Source organism: Cibotium barometz, chromosome 38, assembly GCF_041138505.1.
Source record: "Cibotium barometz isolate CiBa-2024 chromosome 38, ASM4113850v1, whole genome shotgun sequence".
Lineage (NCBI taxonomy): Eukaryota > Viridiplantae > Streptophyta > Polypodiopsida > Cyatheales > Cibotiaceae > Cibotium > Cibotium barometz.
This window is the reverse complement of record NC_141083.1, coordinates 5545606-5572922: the sequence shown is the minus strand read 5'-3', so window position 1 is coordinate 5572922 and position 27317 is coordinate 5545606. Positions and strand designations below refer to the sequence as shown.

The 27317-nt window shown below is 46.6% G+C and overlaps 1 protein-coding gene across 34 annotated transcripts in view; it reads left to right on the top strand.

The window, feature by feature from the left end:
- The first annotated feature begins 438 nt into the window (after positions 1–438).
- Positions 439–27317, top strand: part of LOC147616276 (uncharacterized) — a 141148-nt gene continuing 114269 nt past the window's right edge. For 22 of the 34 annotated variants that reach the window (XR_015262465.1, XR_015262468.1, XR_015262464.1 and 19 more), the window contains exons 1-2: positions 445–834; positions 2503–2642. Coding sequence is in view for 22 of the 34 variants with exons in the window: in XM_086777317.1 (XP_086633443.1) it covers positions 796–834; positions 2503–2642 (179 nt within the window). In the remaining 12 variants the exon portion in view is untranslated. Of the gene's footprint in view, positions 835–2502; positions 2643–27317 lie in introns of all 34 variants that reach the window. The other 12 variants (XR_015262466.1, XM_086777327.1, XM_086777325.1 and 9 more) reach the window with 6 other exon arrangements.

Genomic DNA, 27317 nt, shown 5'->3' with positions numbered 1-27317 from the left:
TTCTTTTTTGCTTATCTCCACGGCTCTTCCATTCTATGGTGAGTGACCAAAGAAAACAAAATGGAGCTCATAGGGTAAAGGGGCAAATATAAGGCCATTTAACAAAAAAATATAAAAGCTCTTCAATAATGAAGGTATGAATCTCCACCAACGCTTTGTTGAGTGCATAGGTTTTCTAACAAAGATGTTGGGAGTGGGAAATTCCATCTCTTTTCTTGTTTGATTTTGGAGTAACACCTTTGGGTGTAGCTGTGAGAGCTATAAGCAGCTAGGGAAGTCACTATCTTAGATTGAGGTGTCCTCTTTAGGAGAAGGAAGAAGACCCTGTTTTGTGTAATTAACTGTGCTAACAAAAATTTTACACATTCTAGGGTAATTTGGATGCATTTTGAGCCCCATTTTAGCTTTGCAAGTTTTATGCAATGCACTTTGGAAAGTGATCTTAGGTACTCGCGAAATAGTAAAAGATTCAGCGTGTGGCATTTAAGAACGAGGTATGGAAATGCTTGAACTTTGAAGTTTTGTTTGGGGGGCGGGGGGTGCCAGTAATAATAATAATTATTTGCGGGAAGCTCTCGCTACCTATTTTGATCTCGGTTGACGATCCATCCATCCATCCCATCCATCAAACACAGATCCCCGGAAGACGATAAAGTAAGAAACACACGCCATCGTGGTCGTCCGGTCGTATACTCTCTTTGCTCGTACATTCCAGCGTGATCTGCCTTTGATTCCCCGATCTCACAACTACAACGATAACAAGAAGAAGAAAGAAGATAGAAGCAGCGGCAAGCCATGTTTCTCAAAAAGCATAAGAATAAGGGCGCATCGGAGGTATGCCTCATGCCTTTTTTTTCTTCTTCTTCTTTCTTCTGTTATTATCAAAATTTGAAAAGTTAGCTCACCTTAAATTGAAGAGAGTACATCAGCCTCACATGCCATTGACCACGTAATGGTCAACACAAGCTTCAGAAGATTCTAGGTGAGATTTGGTGATGGTGGGTTTCTCAGTGAGCCCTTTGCCAATGGTCTCTTTTCCAAATCACAAAACAGGCCTTTCTTTTGTGTGCTTTTGCTGGGGGAAGGGGGACCCCTATGGCAAACCCGAGAACAGCTAGGTCCAATGCCATTCCTGGTCATCCTTACGAGGTGACATCATTTTCAGCCCGTGTAATCTAATGGGAGAATGGCAGCCTCATTACTCCGAAATTCCATATAGAGAACAGGTTGGAATCTCATCTGTAATAATTTGTGATAGGCAGTTCTGATCTGTTCTGGCTGGAATGATTTCCCATTTCATCATGATAGTGGACTACAACAATGAGGATATACTTGGTTTAAGAACACATTAAATTGCCGATGTCTCACCCTTGTGTTCTTCATATTAACGAGTGTTAGAAGCCAATGCTTCATCCTTGATTCTCGTGTGTGCGGGTTGGCTAGCTTGAGTATGCAAGGCCCCCTTTTTGAGAACCATGTCAGACACCCAACATGTGGGCTTAGATTGGTTCTAGTGAAAGCAGAGAGCTGCGACAGTTTTGTGACCAAAAGCCCATTAGATAGGTTGCATATACAAATCGAATGGTGCTTGAGTTCCTCTTAAAAGATGCTTCTTTGGGTTGCAAGGGCTAGTTCACAGGCTTTGTAGACGGGGTTGGAAGCTTTGCTAACACAAGACATATCTTATCAGGAATCTTATTAGTTTTAGATGGCAGAGTAGGCAGATTATGCTTCCAGCAACTCGGCCTGTGTATGGGCCACAACAAGGTCTACACAACAAAGGACAGTGTTCTTTCGTTGTCATTTAGCAGTATGGTTTTGCTAGTGTTAGTATTTAGTGTCTAGTTTTGGTCGGCCATTGGTTATAAACATTGAGATTAGTCTTCATCTCTTCTATCCAGAGGATTTTGCCTTGTTCTTGATGATATTCTTGTGTGTGCTTGAGTCTGAACTGTTGTTATACGGCACACCTTGTTTCTTATGACAGGCATATGTTTGTCTTTTTCTGGTGGTACTTTATGAGATAAAAAAGAGGAAATAAGCAAAATTGCATTGAAGATGTGGGTGAGGCAATTGAGACCTTCAGTACTGTCTGAAAAAACATGGCTATGCTCTTTTGTTGACCAAAGTTGAACTATGAATATGATTTCATACATGAGCACAACTGTGTACGACATCTGCCTCTTTGTTATTATTGTTCTTGTTTGTGAACTTTCAATGGTCCTCTGTATGTTACCTTTCAGTCTACTGAGACACAAGGCTTTCAATGGTCTCTAAGGCATCATCCCTTGCCAGGATTGGGAAATCAATTTTTGAATGCAACTGTTGCTTAAGTGGTGAAGTCATTGAATCTTTATATATGATAGTATATTTGGTGGTGAATCATGGCAGTAGCTGGTTTACAGGGCTTCTTTGGGATGATCTTAATATTACAGCACATGATTGAAGTCCTGTGCAAAGGATCGCTTATCTTTTGTATTTGATTTTTCTTGCTTGTTTCAGGAAAATGAATGGCATCTACCTAAAGGAGCCTTGGAGCGATCACACATACATTTAAGCCTTGCATCACATCATGGGATTCCAAGGACATCATCTAAGCTGTCTTTTGACCCCACACAACGGTTGCTGGCTGTTGGCACATTGTATGTCATTGATGCCCATTATTTTTCGAATTGAGTTGCTGCATATTTTGTACTATATCATTTCTACAGGCTCTCAATTAGCAAGTGTCTGTGTGTAATTGGTTCAAGAACAAGTTCTTGTTTAATGTTTCTATTCTGAAAGGAGGTTTTATGAAGCAATTTATAAGTTCATACAGTCAACTTTCATCATGTGGGAAGTCAAGATCAAGGACATGCTTACTCTGTAAGCTAGTAAGGACTAAAGAGAGTTACATCTCCCGATCGCTTTGAATTGTTTAGGGAGGGCAGATTTCGAGCTTGAACACCCTGGGGGCTGTTCATACTCATACACTGTCATGTTGTCTTAACTGTGATGTTATGTGCCAGCGGCCATTCAGCTGCCAGTGCTTTAGCACTGACAATGAGTGGCTTCCTTAGATAGACCTCAATGGTGCCGTGCGTGAGACAGAGAAAGGGCAAAACCCTAATGCCATGCAGCTGAATGCAAAAGGCTAATTTAGCACAGGACTAGAGATGGCGAAACTGTAATTTGTGCAGCAGAAATCATGGCAAACCCTAATTCGTGCAGCAAAAACAAAATTCTTAGGAAGTGTGGTGAGCTCCCCTCCTTGCCTTCCTTTGTGTGCCCTGCTTCGCCCTCCTCTGCTCACCTCCTCCCCCTCTCTGCTGCCCGCCATGGGCCCCCTCTGCTGCCCCTTCTCCCTTCCTCCTCTCCTCTTCTTTGTTCTTGCTTCCCTACCTCGGCATGCTGCCCAGCCTTGGTTTGGGCCTTCCCCCTCCTTTTCCCATTTAGCCTCAGCATCGAAAGTCTTTTCCTAGTGTTCAAATTGGCCCTTTTTCGCTCAGATTGGCATCATGCCTAATCATACACCACCAATCCCCCCCCCCCCCCCCCCCCCCCCCCCGCGCCGGCCAGGTGAACCATTAATTTACAGAAGCCGAGCTTGCGACGCTCTTCGCCCAGATTGAAAAAGACACCAAAACGGCTCTCATTGCTAGAATCTTCGGGTCACATCCATCTCGTCTCCAGGCCGTACTTGCAGTGTTGTCCTCCAACTTTCAAAGATGTGAGGCTGCTTGGGAGAGGTTTCTTCCAAGTGGTCTTCGATTCTGAGGAAGCCCGTTGTGATTGGGCTCAAGGAAGATGTTCTTCCTACCATACACCAGCTATTTCGACCTTGTTGAAGAAGACTTGAACCGCTTTCCTCTTACATAGATTCTCATGTCTTCCACACGCGTATTGGCCGATGTTGGAGGCCATTGGGTCAGCTTTTGGGCTGGTCCTACAGGTGCCCCCTATCCCTGCCTTGGTGACCCTTGCCGCCCGGGTGGTCATTGCCTGGGTTATGGTGCTAGCTCGTGACAGTGAGCTTGTTGAGGAATTTGTACTACTTTCAGGACCTAATGGTCCGTTGATGTGACATGGAGATTGCAGGTAGGCTTGTCCAATGGTGGGTCTGTCACCTGTAGGGGCATTGTGCTAGGGATTGCCCTAGAGTCGGGAGTTGTAGGAGATGGCACAAACGTGCCTCTTAAGGCTCCCCCTTGGCCAAGTGTTCCGCTAGGAGTGGCGAGTCGTCTCTCATGGCCGCTCTCTTGGTGAGAATGCTGGGACACAGGATCATGCATCACCCGCAGACGATTGGAATGATGATGTATTGGGTCACACTGATGAGGTTGCTGAGTCATCTTTGCAGAACGATGATTGATCTGGCGAGAATGACTGTACTGAGTCCTCCATGTTTGGGTTGGATAGTATGTAGGATGTACATGGCATGTGTAACACGCGGAAGCTCTGGGTTCTTCTTTCAGCCATAAACACCACTGGAAACATGTTGATGCAAAACGCAGACATAAAGTGAGAGTAGAGAGAGAGAGAGATATGGCTGGAAATTTAGTATATTTCATATGGTACAAAAAGGTACCCAGTCTACAGCCCTAGGCTGCCTCATATAATAGGTGAAACACACCAAAATAGTCCTAGTCTAGGGACCCATTCCACAGGGGAATGAATGAGTCCAACAATGAACACACGTGCCTTTTATAGGCCCTTTGGAGCATTGGGGTGCTGGCCGAGTGCTGGTCGGCTAGCCGACTGGCTTAACTTTATCCATAAATTCAGCGCCGTTTGGTTTTCTTGCAGCCGACAGCAGTTCTTTGCTTCCGACAGCTCCTAACGCAGTTGATAGGTCCTTCCAAGTCCTCCATGCTTTGCCCCAAGTCCACACTAGCCACTTCTGCACCTTGTGCTCCAAGTCCTAGCTCTAATGATCTTTTTCTTGGCTGCCCCTTTTGGACTAGCTTCTGGACATGTCCATGGGCAAACATGCACATGACAGCATGGGAGATCATGCACTGCGGGTACCGCATTCAAAAGCTGAACAACATTGGTGATTGAGGGCAGGGTGGAGGGGGTGGTACAGCTGTGGCGGTAACCACTGTAGAGGCTAGGTTGCCTTTTTCCGCTTGCCATTTGGGTACAATCCTTCTTTGCATAGAGTCAGCTTGTTGCCACCCGCACGGAGATTAGATCCATTGAGGAGACGAGGGTGGAGTACATGTACCATGCCAGAGCTTCATTCTAGACTCAGGCCGGTGACAGAGTCACATGGGATTTCTTTGAGATAGCTAGATAGCCGGCCCCCACAAGAGGAAAGATGGTATAAGCAGGTTGTGGGGCCAGGATGGAGCTATTGTTTCTGATCCCCGCCATGTGAGAGCCATCACCACTGATTTCTTTTGATCTCCTCACTGGTGTCCCATTATCCCCACATGTGATGGACGTGCGCGAAGCGGTTTGGCGGCACACGAGAGAGGTGGTTCCTTGCAAGGCATCATGATTAGATACATCTCTACAACCTAGAAAGCCTCATGAGAGGGCGACGTGTCCTAGTGTGCATCTACGTGTTCGATGATAAGCAGGAGGGTGGAGTTGAGGAGTGTCAGAAAGGTCTTATCAGAGCTTATGGCACAACGAAGGGGCAACAATTTGTTGTTCTCTTCGACATGGACGGATGCCATTTCTTCGCAGTTGGCGACCAAGATGAAAGGTGCCCTTGTGCCGTATCATTTGGATGTGGACGGGTTCACTCCCGGCCTACGTACCCATATTTCCCAAAAAGCTCAACAGTTTGCCTTCATTGTTTAGAAGGCTCAGTTTTAGAGGGATTTCATCATCTCGCCTCTCCTCGGGTGTGACATGATCCTTGGAATTCAGTGGTTCCACCAGTATGCGCCTATTCTTGATTGGATGCAAGACACCTTCATGATCGTTGAAGGTTTGCCTGAGCCTGCTATCGTTCATAGGGATCGGAGCATTCAAGCTATTCCACTTATTTCCCACCTTCAAGCTAGTAGAGCTATTAGAAAGGGAGCTGAGTGTGCGACGATCTATGTCCGCCCACGGCAGATAGCGACATCCACCGTGACTCCATTAGAGCCACAGATGATAGGCCTCCCCCAGCAGTTTCAGGACATCATGTTGAGGGATGATCTTCCACCAAGACCCTCACCCTCTCGTCCTGAAGACCATTGTATCGATTTGGTACCTGGAGCTGAGCCACCCAATAAGTTTCCGTATCGTCTTGCCAAGGTGTTGGAAGCGGAGTTGTAGACGCAACTAGCATAGTTATTTAGGTTTGGTTTCATTAGGTCTTCATCCTCTCCATTTGCTTCGCCAATTCTTTTTGTGTAGAAGAAAGATAAGACCGCATGTCTCTGTGTGGTTTACCGAGCCTTGAACAAGTTGACAATGAAGAATAAGTTCCCTAGGCCAAGGATAGAGTACATTCTTAAAAGACTCAATGGTGCTAAGTACTTCACCAAGATCGACCTCAAAAGTGGCTATCATCAAGTCAGAATTTTCGAGGCGGATATTCCAAGACGGCCTTTCAAACAGAACGAGGTCATTATGAGTTTGTGGTCATGCCTTTTGGTTTGACCAATGCACCGGCAACATTCAACAAGATGATGTCTCGAGTCTTCGCCGTACTCATCGGTGTATGTCTTTTTATTTTTTTTGGATGACATTCTTATTTTTTTTGCCACTGTAGAACAACATGAGAAGGATGTGCAGAAGGTCTTGCAGATTTTGCGAGACAACGAACTCTACATCAATCCAAAGAAGAGTATATTTGGAGTTCAAGAAGTCCAGTACCTGGGCTGTGTGATCGGATCCGACGGTATTCGCCTTGACGTTCTCAGGGAGAAAAAGACCGGAACTCCTCCATGATGCCCATGATTCCCTTGTTGGTGGTCATCGCGGGATCAATAGTACCTTGGAGAAGTTAGAAAGATCGTTTTATTGGCCGAAGATGCGTAGGGATGTATACAACTATGTTTCCGCATGTTCCATATGGCAATTGGTGAAAGTATCTCATACCAAGTAGGCAAGGTTGCTTCAGCCATTGCCCGTTCCTGAGGGTCCTTTTGAGGACATTTCGATGGATTTTGTTGGACCCCTTCCCACATCTATTGGATCCCGAAATGCTCGGTGTATGACGATAGTTGACAGATTCAATAAATTTTGTATGCTTATACCATGCAAGTAGACGGCCACAACAGAAGATATGTCGGCTTTTTCTCCAACATTGGTATCGAGTTTGTGGTTTTCCATAGATCATTACTTCAGATCGGGATCCAAAGTTTACATCTCACTTCTGGTGAGCTTTGTTCAACAACTTTGGTACCAAATTGCAATTGTCCAGTGTATTCCATCCCCAAACTGATGGCCAAACCAAGATTTATAATCAGTTGCCTTTCAATGTGCTTAAAGCGTTTTGCCATGATTAGCAGATGAAGTGGGAGCTTCATCTCTTGTTGGTACAGGTGAGTCTCAATGACACACTTATCTAGTGTTGGCAGAACTTCGTACGAGGCAGCCTTTGATCGAAGATTTTCATCCCTTCTCACGAGGATGATCTCTCCTTCCTTGGAAGCCAACAAGACGACATAAACCTTTTTAGCCATCATTGAGTCGGTCAAAGAGTGTCTTACCAAAGCGTAAGAGGCTTACACCAGACAAGCAAACAAGTCACGGAGAGACGTCAATTTCAAAGAAGGTGAATGGGTATATTTAAGGATCATGAAGCAAAGACTCAAGCAAGAAAGTTGTCATTCAGAAGTTTTGGTCCTTTTTCCATCATCAAGAAGATAAGCGATGTCGCCATGCAACTAAGATTGCCAAATAGTTTGACGATGCACAACGTCTTCCACGTCTCTTGGTTAAAGTCTTATATGGACCTTCATTGCAGAATGTCCCAGAAGAGCAGTAGCTAGAAATGGTTAATGAAGCAGAGGTGATAGAGCGTGAGCAGATCCTTCTACATCGCTGGAAGCATGGTTCTAGACGACATCTTTGCCAATTTTATACAAAGTTCAAAGATCGAGGGACCCATGAAGCCGTTTGGCTAGATGAAGAATTCTTCCTCGAGTATCCATAGTTATTGTTGGACTATCTCGAAGCTAATGGTTCTGGACGACGTCTTTGCCAATTTTATACAAAGTTCAAAGATTGAGAGACCCATGAAGCCGTTTGGCTAGATGAAGAATTCTTCCTCGAGTATCCATAGTTATTGGTGGACTATCTCGAAGCTATGAACCTTCCGCCAAGCTAAGCAGGAGGGAATGTCATGTGCACCCATGAACTGTGATACATGGTGACAAACTGGCTCATCAACAATGCAAGAATCATGTACAAAAGTAGTACCTGTTAGGATATTTTGTCGTATGCCGTGACCCTTTTGTGAGCCCCAGTCCAGGACATGTTAGGCACGAGCTATGTAGGTCAGTCTCCCAACCATAGAGGTCAGTGTCAGGTAACATCTCTTAACCCATTGTGGAGAATTCAGCAAGTCTTCATCATATAGGTGCATGTAGATGTCAACCATAGCAGTAGTATGCATCATAGAAGCATTAGTTGCATTCATGTAGTTGGGGCCAGCCCCAAAGGTGGGCAAGCCTTGCAAGGGGTAGCCAACACCCCTAGTCAGCATATAAGCCGTGTTGGCAGCCTGGATGGCCCAAGCAAGCAGTCGGCCAGGTCCATTATGGCCTGGACATCAGTCGGCCAGGAGAGGCAGCCAGTTGGCCAGCAATGCGACCCGCCACAGAACAAAATCACTTTAAATGCCATTAAACCCAATTGTGGGCTTTATCTGCAGGCCGACATGTTGTACTAGCAACCGACCAGTCCCTTGGAGCCATATAAAAAGCCAAGCCATGTTCAGTCCCAAAAATCAGCAGATAAAATCAGAGATTATCAAGCAAAGTCAATCAAGCATGTGTGCATAGGCTCCAGCCTTTGCATACCTACAGCCACTCTTGTGCTTTCAGCCCAAGGCAAAGAAGCTCAGTCTCTTCAGGAGTATTCAGCACACCAACCCTTGGTCTCGGGCCGGTGTATCCTCTCGAAGATAGCTTCACAGCCGCCTATAGCTTATGTAGGGTTCTGTTGAGCGTTTGGTCGCTTTGTCCTTGCGTTTGGCGGTCAGTCAGTTAGTTTGTCCGCTCAGTCTTGTGGACACAGTTTAGCTTGTATACAGTTCTCCAAAAGAAGAAATAAAGCAAATACTCTTGCTTACAGGGGGGGCCCTTTAGTGGGTAATTCGGGTTCCCATTTGGTGTCATCTCTACATCTTTTTCAGATTCATGGATGCTGTTTTAAAGGATTGCTAAAGACTCACTAAACTCAGGTTTAAAGAAAGGCTTCGTTGGTGCATGCTACACAAAGTCTCAGGGAATCTGGATTTTAACCTTACTCCTACTAAACATAATCTAGCTATTGCTAGAACTATATGCTCAGTAGTATCATAGGCAAACTCGACCATAGGGATGTAGCTCTCCCGATAAAATGGTCGCCTAGAGCCGTATGCACAAAGCATAACCTCCAAAACCGGATTTATCCTCTCTGTGTGCCCATCAAATTTAGGATGATCAGAGAAACTACAAGTTTGTCAAACCTATGGATGACTTGCTATAGGAGTGTCAAAACAATCATCTAATCGAAGCCCAATCCGGCACACAGACTCTTATCATCCCGAAACAACAACCCGTTTGGAGTATGGTGCTGGCTACCACCATAACAGGTGGGATGACCCTTGAGTCCTGGTCTAAACAATGGAGCTCCCCACCTGGGCCTATTGGCAATACCAATTGGAATGCCCATCCGTCCAACATAGCCCTCTCAAGGAATCATCAAAGTTAGCACTAATCTCAGTGAAAGACTTACCTCCCCCATCCTACACAAAGAATATGTAACCCCACCCAAACTACCCTTCCGAGTTCTGTGTCAAGCCCACCACCATCTCTTTCAACCCATGACCTAGGGTAACTATCCCCATAAGGATAGGACATGCCTAGGTTAGAAATATAGACACACCAAGATCCTAGCATCCCATACCACTAGGATACACACCATATAAAATTTCCTTGAGACTTTAAAGCTAGTGCAGGGTGATCAATCCTTCCCCAACTCGGTCTTGGTGCTACTACACCTCCACCTCATGTCATGGTCCAACCTACAAGTAGACATTTGAAAGATACAGTTGTATAATCCACACAGCCAATAACTCTCGTCCTACATGAGCTCCTTAGGGACATATACCTCTGCAATCTGTTCCAATCCCCTCCCAGCTAGCTCATCCTGTAAGATGCAACACTCACAGGCTGGAACCATTCTTTCCCTAGTATAACATCGACCCTATCTAGATTCATAAAAAAATAAATCTAGGGACTCTGTATAACTCTAGAGAGATATCGGTAGTTGAGACACATGCCTGTCCCAGATCTGTCCTTGGCCCGCCGCCAGGTTCACACAATACACGTGATCACTTGGTTGCATCTCCACTCCGAGCTCTGTGAAAACGGTTCTTGTCCAGCCCTAAAAAGGGGATTATTCTGGATTTTATTGGTTTTATTTTGTATTTTGTGGGTCTTGCTGCTGACCGACGGCCCCTAGCCTGGCTGACCAGCAGCCCCACTCACTATATACAGGAGAGCCTCATCATTCAGCTCACCGTACCACTTCATAGACCATATCTGGTACCACACCTGCTGGTTGTTGCTGTTTCCAGGGCCTGCACTACATCTGTTGCATCATCATCGCCTGTCTGCTCCAGCACATCAGCGTTTTATCTTCAGCTTATGGGACAGCAGCCCTCTCTGCTACATATAGCACCTCATCGTTTTAATCTTCAGTTCATGGGACAGCAGCCCTCTCTGTTACACACTACAACACCTCAGCGTTTTACCATCAGTACTTATCTTGGGACAGCAGCCCACTCTCTACTACAGTACTTCATTGTTTTTCTTCTACAATTTACCTTGGGACAGCAGCCCACTCTCTGCTCATCACTTCCACCACTCGGGACGGCAGCCCTCGTCACCAGAGCTTGCACCACCCGGGACGGTAGCCCTTTGTGCTCTTCATCACCCCTCAGGTACCGCAACACCATTGTCACCAGAGTTTGCATCACTTCACCTTCCATTGCCCACTACCACCTCGGAGTGCCTCTACATCCACCGACGCGAGCCTTCGACACTGACCACCTCTCGGAGTGCCTTTGCCTCACATCGACGCAAGCCTTCGTCATCGACCGTGCTTCAGCTTCGACAGCGTCTATGCTTGTGCACCGGTCTTCTTCACAGAGTCTCCTCACATCAGAGGGCCTCTTGTACATGTTTTCACTCACCGTCATATATACACTCACTGACCCATTTCATGCTGTGTTGTTTTACTCAGATCTCTCCTACGTCTGGTCCTTTCGTCCTTTTGTGCTCACATGGTATAAGAGCTATCGTGAGCAAAGGGATTGAAGACCTCGAGGGCACACAACATGGATCGTCTACATGCACTCCCGGAGGACCAATTTTTCTCACCAGAAGTTGATTCTCCAAACTCTGATCGGGACGACACAAGGAATCGGGCTTCTTACTCATAGGAGAGCCTTGTTCAAGATCTTACTTTGGGAAACGATCAACCCATCTACATCAACTCACCTTCATCACCTTTGCCTTCACGATCGCCCTCTCTGACTTTATCAGACTTTGCCTCCAGAGGGGGGATACATTCCTTCTGCCAGTGTGTGTGTGGACCCTGGCATACTTTTTTTCTCTCTTCTTCTCTCATGGTTCCCTTTTTGGCCGGAGAAGGGATGAGTGAAAACGGTTCTTGTCCAGCCGCACTCACTATATATAGGAGAGCGTCATCATTTAGCACACCGTACCACTTGATAGACGATATCTGGTACCACACCTGCTGGTTGTTGCTGTTGCCAGGGCCTGCACTACATCTGCTGCATCATCATCGCCTGCCTGCTCCAGCACATCAGCGTTTTATCTTCAGCTTATGGGACAGCAGCCCTCTCTGCCATATACAGCACCTCAGTGTTTTTATCTTCAGCTTATGGCACAGCAGCCCTCTCTGCTACATACAGCACCTCAGCGTTTTCATCTTCAATTCATGGGACAGCAGCCCTCTCTGTTACACACTACAACACCTCAACATTTTACCATCAGTACTTATCTTGGGACAGCAGCCCACTCTCTACTACGGTACTTCATCGTTTTTATTCTACAGTTTACCTTGGGACAGCAGCCGACTCTCTGCTATAGTTTATTGTTGTTTTTCTTCTACAGTTTACCTTGGGACAGCAGCCCACTCTCTGCTCACCACTTCCACCACTCGGGACGGCAGCCCTCTCTGCTCCTCTCCATCCCTCAGGTATTGCAGCACCCTTGTCACCAGAGCTTGCACTACTTCCACCACTCGGGACGGCAGCCTTCTCTGCTCCTCACCACCACTCGAGACGACAGCCCTCGTCACCAGAGCTTGCACCACCCGGGACGGTAGCCCTCTGTGCTCTTCATCACCCCTCAGGTACGGCAACACCATTGTCACTAGAGTTTGCATCACTTCACCTTCCACTGCCCACTACCACCTCGGAGTGCTTCTACATCCATTGACGTGAGCCTTCGACACCGACCACCTCTTGGAGTGCCTTTGCCTCACATCGACGCGAGCCTTTGTCATCGACTGTGCTTCAGCTCCGACAGCGTCTTTGCTTTTGCACCGGTCTTCTTCACAGAGTCTCCTCACATCAGAGGGCCTCTTGTACATGTTTTCACTCACCATCATATATACACTCACTGACCCATTTCATGCTGTGTTGTTTTGCTCTGATCTCTCGTACATGTGGTCGTTTCGTCCTTTTGCCCTCACTTGAGCTTTTGCTCATGCCTATCCCAGATGTGTATAACTTTGGAGAGATATCGGTAGTTGAGACACATGCTTGTCCCAGATCTGTCCATGTCCCGCTACCTGGTTCACATGATACACGTGATCACTTGGTTGCGTCTCCACTCCCAGCTTTAAAAAAATTTGGCATTAATGAAGTTGTGAGTACTACGGTCTATCAGGGTCAAAAAGGATGTGCACAATCTCCCCTAACACTGACCCACCTCCTCTTCAACTTTATCCCCGTCTTTAAGGCTGGTAATCCTCACATGCAAAGCACGTGTACGTCTTCGTTGTTCCTCTTCCAAAGTCATGTTAATGATTGTAGGTGTAGGGGTTGTTATCTCCTTACCTTTACCCTTCTTGGCGACCTCTATCCACTTCTCCGCATCATCCATCTTCCTTCGAGTCTTGGTGATAACTTCCACCCATGAGGAAGTCTTTGCTTCGTGTTGCTTCTCTTCTTCCTTAATTGCCCGTACTTGTTCCTTGATAACCTTGAGCTCTTCTATCATGGATGGCTGAATTTCACCTTCTTCAAGTCCACCATTTGCCTTAGCCTCTGCAAGCTCCCTCTGAAGAGCTGAAATTACGCCTTTGAGCGTGTTGACTTCCCCGTCAAGGTCTTTGACTTCTGCTATGAGGTCCTCCTCCTCCTCTTTCCACCGCTTACCCTCATTGAATACCATTTGGAGAAAGTTGGCTTTCTCCTTCCACCATCCCTGCATCTCTGCCTTCCATTCCTTCATCTCCTTTTCCACATTTGTTATCCTCTTGTTTGTGACCATAAAGGTCGCCTTTGTCAGGTTGCGCAAGGGGGAAGCCATGGAAGATCGCCTTTGTCGGGTTGCGCAAGGGGGAAGCCATGGAAGAAGAGAGAGAGAGAGCGAGAGCGAGAGCGAGAGCGAGAGCGAGAGCGAGAGAGAGAGAGAGAGAGAGAGAGAGAGAGAGAGAGAGAGAGAGAAAGAAAGAAAGATTTTATTAACGTCTTCCAAAAGACCGAACTCGGCCTATGAGACAAATCGGAGTACATGTATGGGGTATCCTCTGTCATCCCAACAAAATGAAAAAGTACTGAATAAAAAAGCTGAATCTGGGTGTGCAAGGGATGGAGCTCTATTACTAGGAGAATGCAAAGCTATATGCATGGAGTATACAATCATGATATGCAACCTAGCTAGCTCCATCCTGCACCATACTGGGGGTATAAAATGGTATACATCAGTGAAGGGGGTGTCCACAGCTCCCTGAAGAACATGCCTGGGTGTGCTCTGAAGTGAGCCAGTCGCTCCGCACCCTCTCTGTGAAACTGAGCTCTGATCTCTGTCATCTCTCTCTGGTATAGGCGTGGTGTCCGAAAGCCAGGTGTCCTCTGTCTCCTGCGGGCTCTAAGTGTCTCTGCTCTCTGGAGAGTAATTCCCTGCCGTGTAGGGGCTGGGAGGGGTATGGATCTCTGAAAAAATGTAGTAATCTGTGTCTGTCGCCCCCCCCTCTGGAGCTGTCTGAGCCTGTAATAATGTCTCTCTGTGGCGCTGTATGTCTAGAATGTATCTCCCCAGTATGCGCTGGTCTGCTGCCTCAAAGATCTGGCGTAGGGAATGTGGCTCTCTGAATAAAATGGGATATCTCTCTCTGATGGCTGTATATGCTCTGCATCTGCATACATAATGCTCCTCACTCTCCACCTCCTCTCTGCACAATCTGCATACCCTCTCCTCTCGGGGGATCCGTGCTGCTCTGCCAGTCTCAATCTCCAATCGGTGTGATGAAACTCTGAGCTGACCAATAGCCACTCGGGAGCCGTGTGGTAAAAAGCCCTCCATGTATCTAGGCCTCTCTATAAATCCATCATCAGTGATACTCATGAAGTGATCTCTGTAGTAGAGAGAGAGAGAGAGAGAGAGTTATATTAACGTATGCGGAAGACCCCAATGGCCTATGAGACCAAAAGTAATACAATGGTACCATGGATATATTGAGAATGGATTGAGCTCTCTCGCTAAGACCTCTTGTGGGGCGTGGGTACGGGTGGTGGGCGTTGATGTTGTAGTAGAGGAACTGTTGTGGGCAATGGATTCTGATGTGGATGTGTGTACCACAAAGAATTTGTGATGGCTCTCTATGAGGTGTCCTGTCGGAGCCGGGGCTCTCTCAGCATGCTATATGTCTGTGTCATCTGAGCTCCATCAAGTACATGGCCAATCACCTCTGATCCTCAAACTGTATCACTTGTGTGAGTGGTGCGAATCCCTCTCAGAAGAGGTAGTGGAATTTTCCTTGTATCTCGTAATAAGCCGGACGATTGAACATAGAGAGAGAGAGAGAGAGAGAGAGAGAGAGAGAGAGAGAGAGAGAGAGAGAGAGAAATGAAATGATATATTAATGTCCTCAAAAGGCCAAAATGACCTATGAGACCAAAAACGTTACAACAATTGGTGGATCTGATACAATGTCTGTGTAAGAAAAGCTAAAACAACTAAAAAAACTAACTGAAACTGAAACAATAACTATGAGGAAAAGTAAGGTACTTGGAGCTCCTAATGGATAACATCTGGGGAGGAAAACTCCAGCAACATCTGCTGGTATGCCAAGAGACTGCAGGCGCTGAAAAAGCCGCTCTCGTGGTACTGTGTCAAATGCCTTGCGGAAATCCACAAAGCAGTAATAGAGCTTTCTCTTCCTCGCTCTGGCCTGATCAATCATACATCTCAAAGTGAATACATGGTCAGTGGTAGAGAAAGCTCTCCTGAAGCCTGCCTGCCTTGATGAGCGTAAACCTGCTCGCTTGGCATATAAGCTAAGCTCTTGCTCCAACACTGCACCATAGAGTTTGGCCAACACGTGGCCAACCATAACCGTCCTGTACTTGCTCGGATCGAGCATATCCCCTGTTTTGTGGATTGGCACAATGGTGTGCATCGTCCACTCTGGAGGCAAACCCTCTGCTAGTGCCCTGTTAAACCGGTGTGCAAGAAAAGGAGCCAAAGAATCTACTGCATATATGAGATGCTCACCCTATAGGCCCATATGGCTGGCAGCCCGTCCATGCTGTAGGCGCCGGATAGCTTCCTTTACCATCGAGTGGGTAAAGAAGCTAGCTGTGGTAGGTCGAGGCTCCTGTGGCTGAGGTATAGGTGGCTGTTGTGGGGCGTGGTATAGGCCCTCTGCATATGTGTGCCATGTCTGTGGGTCTGCAATGGGTGTCGGTGTCCGAGGCTCCCTGAAGTGCCGCCATGAGATAGGGCTATCTCTACTCATGAAGAAATGGAAGATCTCTAGCTCCTGTATCTCTGCGAAGGCCCGCCTTTTGCGGCGAGTAAGTCTCCTCATCTCTCTCCTCGACTCCCAAGGCTCTCTGTATGCGGAGCCGTGAGTATAGGGCTCTGCACTCGTCATCATACCATCTGTTCTGGGGCATAGTCCAAGATCTCGCAGGCTCTCTTGAGTGGACATGATGTGGGAAGCTCTGTACTGCAACCGTGTGTAGGAGTGATGCCAGCTGGGCTGTAATGGTATCCATAGGTGCTAGGGGATCCATGAGTAGGAGCCCATCCTCTACTCTGTCAGTGTATATGTCTGCCATGTCATGTGTGAAGTAGATGGTAGTGTGGCGTCGGTAGGAGAAAGTGGGAGAGATGTCGACTCTCAATGAAGATTTCATTACCAAGACAGTGGCTGCTTTGGGTCTTGACATTGACAAAGGCGAGACAGAGGATGAACTCTATGAGCTAGGCCTTTCTAAGAGGCCTAAATGTTCTGGCGGTGACAATAAAGATGAGGCTATGGTTGTGGTAGCAACCCCAGAGACAAATATGTCCTTTTTGGGTGATGGGTCAAACAATGTTTGTAATGATGCACAAGTGGATTGGGATTACTTGTTGGATTTTGTGAATTCCCTTCTTCAGGAAGATGTGGAACATAATGAATCAAAGGTAGTGGATATCCCTAAAGAGGATGTTTTGGAAGTGTCAATGGACACGCCCCGTGTTTTGCAGATCTTGGCAGCCTTCCATGGTAAGGCTTGCAATTTTCTTTTTCATAGAGCTCTTGCTGCAAATGCATATGATCCGTCAGTGGGTTGACTTCCCTACTGTAGTCAGATGTGGTAGATAAAATTTTTGATGGACCCAGGTTTTTTTTTGAAAATATGTTTAAAACGCTGAAGCTCGATAGTCGGTGCTTTAGAAAGTACCTTTGTTTTTTGAGGGCTAGTTGGTGCATGCTATCCCATGGAGACCCTTGGCTGAGTTTCAGGAAATTCTTAAGCATGAATGTACCATTGGGTGGAGGTGGATAATTTTCGTGCTATGTATTGGCCTCTACTGCATGAGGCAATGCAATCTTTGGTAAAAGTCTTGGTTCTGCCCCGTTCTAGGTCCAACAATCAGAATAGATTATGTATGTTATGGAATACCGCTTGTCCCCGTCCTCCATGGTTGCATCTGAAGTCACCAGGAATGAGGTGTATGCATTTCAAGCTCCGTTGGGGAGCTTTTGTTGGACACTGTTTTCAATGTGGTCAATTGGGACATTTCATGGCTGAGTGCAAGCTCAATGACAAAGATCAGGGGGTGCTTGTTGGGGTAGAGTCTTAGGTGGGCAAGGAGGCTTCTTACGTTGTTGTGGACACAGACAATTCTTCTGATGCACAACATGTTGATGTACACCAGGTTAGGTTGAGGATAGAGGAAAACAAGTAGTTCAGAGGAGGCTCCTTGGAAAGATGGGGTTAGTTGTAAAGGCAAAAAGATGGATCAATCATCCGGCGGGGGAAATCCGGAATTTTCATAATCGTTGTATTACTTATGGTTGCCGGGCTACTTCACGTCAGGGTGGTGCTCATTGTCAGGTTTGTTAATCTTCTGGCCAAGGACATGGATCTCTTCCTATGTAATATAATTTGTGCCCACGATCTACCAGGGCTAATGAGCCTTCTTCTCCTCTGGCTTTTGATAGACAAGGCCGTGTTATCACCCCTTGGGATAGAAGGTATACGAGTGAAAGAGGTAAACAATGGAATTAACCCTCTTCATCCAGCCAACCATCTTCTGGTGTTTTTCAAAATGCGTTTGCATATTGGGCGACTATATGGATGATGTATGTGCAGCGTTGGCTCCTAATGAAAGGCAGAGCAGGCTGCAGCCTCGTTGTCATTGACTTTGTTTCTTGTCTTTATGAAGCTGGTTCATTGGAATGTGCGGGGGATTTCCTCTCGTAAGAAGTAGTATGTCTTGTGGCAAACATTGTCGTCTAACCAATGGGATGTTCTTTGTGCGGTTGAGCACAAACAACATAGTTAGGCAGGTGGTGGCTTTATACATAGAGATTTTCATGTCTTCTTCAATGGACGCCCTTCCACCCAGTCAGGGGTGATGATGATTGTCCATGATCATTTTTAGCCTTCTGTTGTGCATCAAGATGTACATGGTAGATTTATGGTTGTAGAGATCACTTATGAAGAGCAACTTCTTTGGTTGGTTGGTGTGTATGCTCCCCATACAGTAGGGGCTCGTTGTTCTCTGTGGCTAGATTTGCAACAATGTTTGAGGTTAGGAAAACCAGGTTTTCTCATGGAGGATTTTAATATCTGCTCTTCTCTTGATCAAGCTAATTCGTCTCACTCTATAATGGATAATCTGGAAAGGCGGCCTTTCAAGGTGATCAAGCAGATCAATGAAATTGTCTTTAGGTTAGCATTACCTAACCATTGGAAGATTCACAATGCCTTTCATGTGAGTTTATTGCAGAAGAAAGTGGGGCTAGATGCACAAAAGCTTGTTAGAAGAGTTGCTAGAGGTTGATGAGTTTGAAGAGATAACTTTAGCCAGAGAAGATGGTATTTCAGAAGGAGAGGGCTAGCTGGTGGCAAGATTTCGAGGCTATACCTTGTGAAATTCAAAAACGATCTTCCTATTGATGCAAAGAGGGTTGACGAAGAATATTTGACTGACTATCTACAGCTTCTTCAAGCATACCTCAATGCTTTTCAGTTGAGGACTATTGTTTAGAAGCTAGGAGGGATGTCACCATTTGGCCACCCACATGGTCTCCTCCAGTCTTGTGCCAATTTACGGAGGGGAGGCGACCTTCGTGCCATTTGTATTGAGGCTAGTGTGTGGATCCGAGCGCACGGGATCCCAGTATCCGTGCCCATTTGTGGCCAATGTGTGTGGATTCGAGTGTTTGCGATCCCAATTCTGCCCTTTCCGATGTGCTAGACTTGTGTCCAGAAATGCTAGTGCTCTATATGTTCCATGATGGGAAGATTTGTTCATAACAAAGTGCACATGCACACATGTTTGCATGTTTGAAACTGTTTTCGCGTGAATTGTTTTCGTGTGACTGCGTGCTATGAATGTCCAGTTCACGAGTTTGGGATGCCTACTTTTTAACTGCGTGAATGTTGTGTGTTGGGATGTGTTTTGTGGCATGTGAATAGGTGGTAACTGCACTTTATATTAATCTATTAAAGTGCTTTGTAAGGTTTATAAGCTTTGCAGGTTCACACTCCTTAAAATTTGAGTGGACAACTTATTAAAGTGCCCGGGCATGTCATGGTTGGCACCCCGTTTGGGCACCCTGGTAGCCATGGCGTGTGAGTTGGGCACCCCGTTTGGGCACCCTAGTGGCCACACACACCAAACCAAGCAGCCAATGGAGTTGAAGACAAACTTCTGCTGCGTAAACATCATTGGACTGGTCACGGGTGCTACCCACAAGCACAAACAGGCACTACGGATTCTCGGAACAGCCCTAAATCAGCACGACCAGCCCCCGGAAAGATTTGACCAGTTCAAAACAGGCTGTCCAGCGGCATGGGCAGCACATGGAGGCCGTACAGCTGCAATTCAACCGCCTACAGATTTCATAGCAGCCGTGCGGGCCGCCCTAGTGAAGTAGCTGGAAAACTAACACGGAAGGGTGTAGAAGGGTGCCCTTCTAATGAGAATCACAGACATGTGCTCAATTTTGCAAATGGATGAGTGGAGCCTCCTCTATGAGCAAAAAGGATGGAGGGATGGAGTGCAAGAAGATGATGATGAAGCTTGCAAAGAGAGGGAATGAATTGTGCATGTGATTTTTGGTTGTCTACACCAACTCTTGCCACATGGGTGGTCACCTCTCATACCAATTGTTCTAGGGCATGGAACTCTAAGGTGGCTTGGCGGTAGACTACTGCATGTAGATGAAAGAAGTGGTGGTAGATGTGTGGAATATGGTGGTGAGTTGTGATGTGAGGGCGGGTAGGTGTCACCATTTGGCCACCCAATTGGTCCACCCGTGCTTTCTTATCATGTATGTACATTGGACTGGTGTCCATGGCAGTTGTTTATGCCGGGGATTGATGCCACTCATGTGATACTGTAGACTTGGCTTTCCGTTGGGACTTGTGCCTCCGTGTACATGCCTGGAAATGCTTGGTGGATTGGTGTTCCATTGGGTCTGGTACCTCGTGTACTTGAGTGGAGCACGTCTATTTTGGTATAGTCTTATGAATGGGGATTGTCCATACCAATGCTGCATTGCATAGCATCTTTATGTGCTTGCAATTGAAATTTCATGCTGTTTTCATGCTTGCTTGCAATTGAAATTGCATAGCATCTTTGTGCTTGCTTGCAATTGCAATTGCATGCTGTTTTCATGCTTGCTTGACCAATGTGTAGTTCATGCTTGCTTGCAATTGCAATTGCATGCTGTTTTCATGCTTGCTTGACGCCTGCCCGTGAACCGTGCGTGTGAAACTGTATGCTGACATGGTTGTGTGGCATGTGAACAGGTGGTAAGTTTTACCCAATCTAGGCTCAAATAGCCCTTAGGACTTAGCCAATATTTATAAGTGAGTGCGTTCCCACTTCATTAAAGTTTGGGCGCCCAAAAGACACTTATAAATTATGACCACTTCCAAGTTCACACTCATTGAAGTCCCGAGGCGGACAAGGCTCAATGTCCAGGACCTGATCCTCCCCTTTTACTCATAAATGGGCATCTCCCCATGTCCCTTCACCTGATTGGACCCCAATTCACTTACTTATTAAGAGAAAATTCGTGTTTTCTCTTCATGAAGATTTTTGGAGGCTGAAAACTCTGTTTTTCCACTATTTCTCTCCATTTCCAAGCCCTCCATAGCCATACCCAACTTGCTAGGGTGTTTTCCAAGCTTCCAAGAGTGTTTCCAAGTGCTAATCACTCTCCTACTCACTCCCAATGATTGAAATTCAGCAAAACAGCTCTCATTTTTGCTATAATTTCTGGTCTTTTTGCTGAAAACCCTAATTTCAGCCTTTCTTTCTCAAGTTGAACCATAGGGGAAGCTTTCCCAAGGTTCCCTTTATCCTCTTGAAGACTTTTGTCGCGAAGAAAGGCGACAAATCAAAGATCTCAACACTCCAAGGACTTCCATCGCAAAGACTTTCGCTGTCATCGACTCTACTTGCTATTGGTAAGCTTTTACGCTGTCATCCCCTGTGTAGTGTTCTCTTGTCCTACGTGCTTTCTTGCAGATTGTTGCTACCATGTGTTGGTGGAACAATAGAGAGCAGATGGTAGGGAACATGGGCACTTGAGAGGGTAGTGCGGGTTGCAAGTCTATATCGACAACCACTTGTTTGCAATACTGTATTCATATGCATTGGTATGGAAATCTGGTCAGAAATGCCCATGACTCTATGTACTTGATTCTCCCAAGATCAATATACTTTATTTGAGGGAGGGGTCGGCCGTTTCGGCTCATTGTGTGTCTCTTGTCAATTCAGCAATTTACTTCTTGTATTTTGAGCAAGTGTCCATCAAATCTTAGTGTATTTAAGTGTATTGATTAGCATTGTGTTCAACCAAGTTACAGTAGGACTCAGGAGGACAATAGGATCCACATCCTGGAGGCACTAGATGTGGTTAGAGCAAACAGGGTCAAGCTCATGATCAAAATGGACCTGGGTGTAATGTGAGATGCAGGGTGTTGGCAGGGGGCAGGTGGTGTGCAAGTAAGAGTGAAAGAGAGGTAGGCATGGTCAGTTTGAAAGGGGGTTGTCAGGATGGAGAAGTTGGGCAGAAGGTGTGCCAAAGCTAGAGATCCAATCGAGTAGTCCACGCTGCTGATACCCCCTGAGTAAGGGAAGGAGGTGGGGCATCGGTGGAGGGCCATTGGGACATCCCGTTATAGATAACAAGACAAATTGCAACTCTCAGCTCTAAGAAATGTCTCCCAAAGATACCGTGCATTCTCGTCCTTTTGGACGATACTGAGAATCTGTCGTTGGAGGTGGGTTCTAAAAAAGGATAGCTACCCCTCCCGAGCCACGTACTCCTCATGATGTGCGGGTCTTGCCTTGGAAATCTGACTCCCACTCATACTCGGCTATGTATGGTAAACCCCTCTCAGGGCTTTGATGAGTCTCTGTATAGAAAATGACATCCCTGTGAGAATCTTGCTCAAAGCTTCTGGATTTGACCATAGGGTGCCATTGTAGTTCCATACTACTAACCTCAGGTGTTTGGTCTCATAGACGTGGCGTCCCTATTTGGGATGGTGCTAGTGATAATGACCTTGCCATCTCTGTAGACAGCTTGCTTACCCGCTCTACAGTCCTCATGAATTATCACCATCGCCTCACGCTGTTGTGTCACGTGTTTTGGGGTGAGATCATCCCCTCATGTGCACTTGTGTGCTCTTGAGGGCAGCCCGTCTGTCTAAGAAGGCCTGTTTGCTGGTGGCATCAAGGAATCTGATGATGAAAGGCCGCTCTCGTGTCATATCCTTCCATGCCCTCCATGTATCTGCAAAGTGGGGACCACGGGGGGCAGTCCCGTCCATTCCTATCATCTCGCAAAGTGTCATGGTATCTGCCTTGGGAAAGCCCCCACTTGTAGCCCCGACACTTGCACCTGGAGGCCCTTCTCCTTCTTGCATTTCACCTCCTTGAGAGTCTCATGTATGATGCGCTGCGGGGGTTTGTGCTTCTTCACCACCTCCACCCAATCTTTCTTGGTGGTCTGTAGTTCTTCCCGCTAGTTATCACTTGCAGCCTTCAGCTGCTCCAAGTCCGTCCTTAGACCATCTTGTGAATTCAGTTCCTCCACTATATGGTCCTCGACAATAGCCTTTAGGGCTTCCATTTCTGCCCGGGTTTCCCCTATCACTAGGGAAGCCTTTGGCATTGCTGTTGTTGCATCTGGGTCTCTTTAATTGTTCGAATCTCCTCCTCTAGTGGTTCTTCAATCTTGTTATTCTTGCCTTGTATCTTCTTGCGGAGGCCTTCCAATTGACTGAGAGTCCCCTCTGTGTTCAAAAATCCTGGGAATTATCCATGTGCTTCTGTAGGCCCTCCGCAAAATCTGCAATGCGCACAATATCATCAGCATATAAAAGGATGGAATCAAGAATACCTCCTAGAAAGCTCCTCGGCCTCCGGCCGTCAATGAAATCTGAGATCTCATCTATGTAAAGTCCAAAGAGGGTCGGAGATAGTGGGCATCCTTGTTTCACTCCGATGGTGCTAGAGACTTCCTCTGATAGTCCTCCCTCTGACTTCCTCTGATAGTCCTCCCAGGCATCTCATCCTGCTAATAATTGACTCATATAAGGCAATGATAGCCTAGATCATGTCTGACGAGATCCGGAGATGCTCTAAGCGCTGTAGGAGATGGGCCCGAGGCACTCTATCAAAAGCTTTGCGGAAGTCCACAAAGCAATAGTATAGTCGGCGGCCATCTGCCTTGGCCTGCTTGATGATAGCTTGAAGCATGAATATGTGATCCAGTGTGGAGAAGGTCCTCCTGATTCTTACCTGCGCTGGTGCCCTGTATCCCTCTCTTTGCTAGTGTCTTGAGCTTAGACTCAAGTATAGATCCATAGAGATTTTCCAAGATATGGCTGATCATGATGGTTCTGTAGTTATTAGGATCCATGGGGTCTCCCGCCTTATGGATATGCGCAATAATGTGATGACCAGGTGGGGGGAAAGCCCTCTGAGAGGGCACTATTAAACATATGGGCTAGGAGAGGTGCTAGGGTGTTGCTTGCATAAGAGAAGTGCTCAGCTATAAGCCCCTCGTGATCGTGTGATTGGCCGTTCTGAAGCCTATGTGTAGCCTTAACCACCATGTCTTCTATGAAGAAGGTGGATGTGGTGGGACACGTGTGAGGTGGATGTGGGAGGGGGGTATGTGGTATAATGCGATTGTTGTGAGCTGTGAGGTGAGGGTGGTGAGGGATGTAGATGGGTCTACGAGAGAGAGAGAGAGAGAGAGAGAGAGAGAGAGAGAGAGAGAGAGAGAGAGAGAGAGAGAGAGAGAGAGAAATGAAATGAAATGATATATTAACGTCTTCAGAAGGCCAAAATGACCTATGAGACCAAAAAGGTTACAACAATTGGTGGATCTGATACACCAATTGAGAGAGAGAGAGAGAGAGAGAGAGAGAGAGAGAGCGATTAACATCTTCAAAAAACCCTAAGGTGTTATGAGACTAAAATGATGTGTACAAAGTGTCCATGAAATCTCGTCATGGATGAAAAAAGAAAAAAGCAACAGTAAACTAAAACTGAAAACTGAAAGCTAGGATCTGAGAGAGAGAGAGAGAGAGAGAGAGAAAGAAAGAAAGAAGAAAGAAAGATATATTAACGTCTACGAGAGGCCAAAGTCGGCCTATGAGACAAAAAATAATACAACTGTGTTTTTCCGGTCATCGAAAGAAAAGAAAAAGTGTGCATGTGTTTGGATACAACTGTGAATCATCATGGATCGGTGGGGCCCATATACAAACAATATAAGGGGGGGGTGGGGATGTGGATGGAGTGCTAAGGCAAGATGCATCTCTATATGCTGAAGGGGTAGTACAAGCATGCTATGCAGATCTATGTCTAACTCCATCCAGTGCCATGAGAGAGAGAGAGAGAGAGAGAGAGAGAGAGAGAGAGAGATGTTGCACAACTCAAATGATATCTTATACCTCCCACGTACATGCTTTTATAGGCATCAAGCCTTATCTTTTGACCTAGACCTTAATAAGGGCTCACCAACTAACTCCGAAATCCCAATAGGCCATTGGTAGACTACATAATGGGCGAGCATCGGATCATGAGGGACTCGGCGGAGGACACACTTTCGCCCATGCCGAGGACACACTTTCGCCCTTCCTAGCCTACATGTTTGTTGATAGAGCCATTTGTGAGGGATTCCCACCTTCCTGGTCCACTAACACCATCACCTCCATCCTCAAAAGCGGGAGATCCATTTGACCCCAATAACTAGAGGACGATCATGATTGGCCACACATATGGCCAAGCTATATGGATTGGTGCTAGAGACAGAGAGCAGTTCCTTTGTAGAGAGTGAGGGATGTAGGGGTCCGAGACAGGCAGGCTTCTGGAGGAGCTACTCTACCCTTGACGACATCTTCACTCTTCGAACCATCATCAGAGGATCTATTGCTGCTTTGTGGACTTCTGCAAAGCTTTTGATCCCGTTTCCTGGGCCCGACTCCTCTAGTGCCTACAGGACATTGGGGTCCATCCGACCGACATGATTTGGAGCATCATCGCTCTTTTTGTTAGTCAGTCACAGGACGGGTGAGAGCCCCAGGAGGGATGTCACAAGAGATCTCCAGTACTATTGGGGTAAACAGGACTGCCCTTTATCACCCACGCTCTTTGGCCTTTACATTGATGAGATCCCGACTTCAGTGACAGATAAGGCGGGCCAGGCACTCCACTTGTAGGCAGAATCATTCTCCTTCTAGTCTACGCAAATGACAGTGTGATCATATCAGATTCAGCCGAGGGGCTTCAGAGGCACCTGGATGCTCTACAGGTTCTCTGTACACAACAAGATCTCACTGTTAAGCTTGGTAAAACAAGGTCATGGTTTTCGACACCTCCCGCCCCTACCATCTCGATTGAGCTTCACGTATAGGGTAGCCCTAGTGGAGATTGTTCCATCGTGTTTACCTTGGAGCTACTTTTAGTGGGCCTCGCTTTACCATGACCGCAGCAGCACACACTAGAGTGACACAGGGATATGCAGCTTTGGCCCTACTTGAGCGATAGTGTTTTGAGGCCCATTTCAAGGAGCCAGGATGAAGGATTGGCTCTTTGACACCGTCACACTAGCCTTGATGTATGGGGCACCTTTGTAGGGAGCAGATCTATTTCAGCAGGATTGGCAGCGTGTGGAGAGGCCCCAGATCATGATGTTCTCTTGCATGATTCACAGCAAACCATCGGTCCCACATGCGGTCATTCAGGCAGAGCTCGCTGCAGGCTCAATAGTGGTGGACACCCTTTTTTAGACAGTCAACTACCTCCACCACATCAGCAGGATGAGCCCCCACTAATACCCAAGGCCTGCCCTAGAGTCCTCACTACAGCTCGCACTTGAAGGTGACACTGGAGCATGGGACGCCCGAGTTTTCACCTGGTTCTCAGGAAATGGGCTCTAGATGGACCACCTCGCACCTCTTCAGTACAGCTTGGACTCCCCTTTTCTCCAGCTCTTCCATGAGGTTGACTATCCGGTTCGACCTCCTTAGCCTCCACATACAGAGCACATGGCTTGCACCTTTGGAGCTCGCAGAGATCATTTCCTCAGGCTCACAGAGGGTGGCTTCATCTAGCAGCCAGGCTACTTGGGTTTTCACATGTTACATGCCATGCGAATCGCGATTGGCCCTAAAGTCAGTTCATGCGCTCATGCTGGGCTGGGTTAAAACTTACCCAAACCTGTCCATTTCTACATCATGCTGTTTAGCTACTGATTTTGCCATAACACAAGCATCCCACACTTCCAAGAGTAACCAATAGTGCTCAACACGGGTCTTCGTTGTTGCTCCTTGTTCTTGGCTTGATCATTCTCATGGGCCATGTGCATCCGGGTGGCCGTAACCCCTCATAGGTGTGCACCTACATCTGTTGTGTGTGCAAAGCCCAACCTACACACATTCCTTTCGCTAAAGGTCTGCTCAACCCTAGTTGTCCTATTCCACCCTGTACTTGTCCTCATTTGTCTTGGCACATGCATCTGAGGATTGATGCATGTGGCAGTCCTATTTGAAGTTCGAAGCTTTTAAGAAACACATGATAATATTCGGCTGTACAATCCTCCCCTTCTGTTAATTCTCCAAAGCTTGGGATTGAGATTTTAGATTTCACTCAGGATGCTTCCCTGGTTGAGTCACAAACCTTAACCTTGCAAAGTTCGCTCATGCACCAGGGTTTTCACCTGCAGTTGAATCCATGTGCGAAGGTCCAGAGTCAAGTGGACCATGTATGGGTCCACAATATAGATTGATTTCCATGGTTTCAGGGTGCTGTCAAGAGATATTAAATTTTATTTTTTAGATTTCTTGTCGCTTAAACATTCATAGAAAAATAGTTTCGGCTTATGAACATCTTTAACATCACATAATGGAGCTGAAAAATCAGATCTTATTATTTGAACATAGTTTG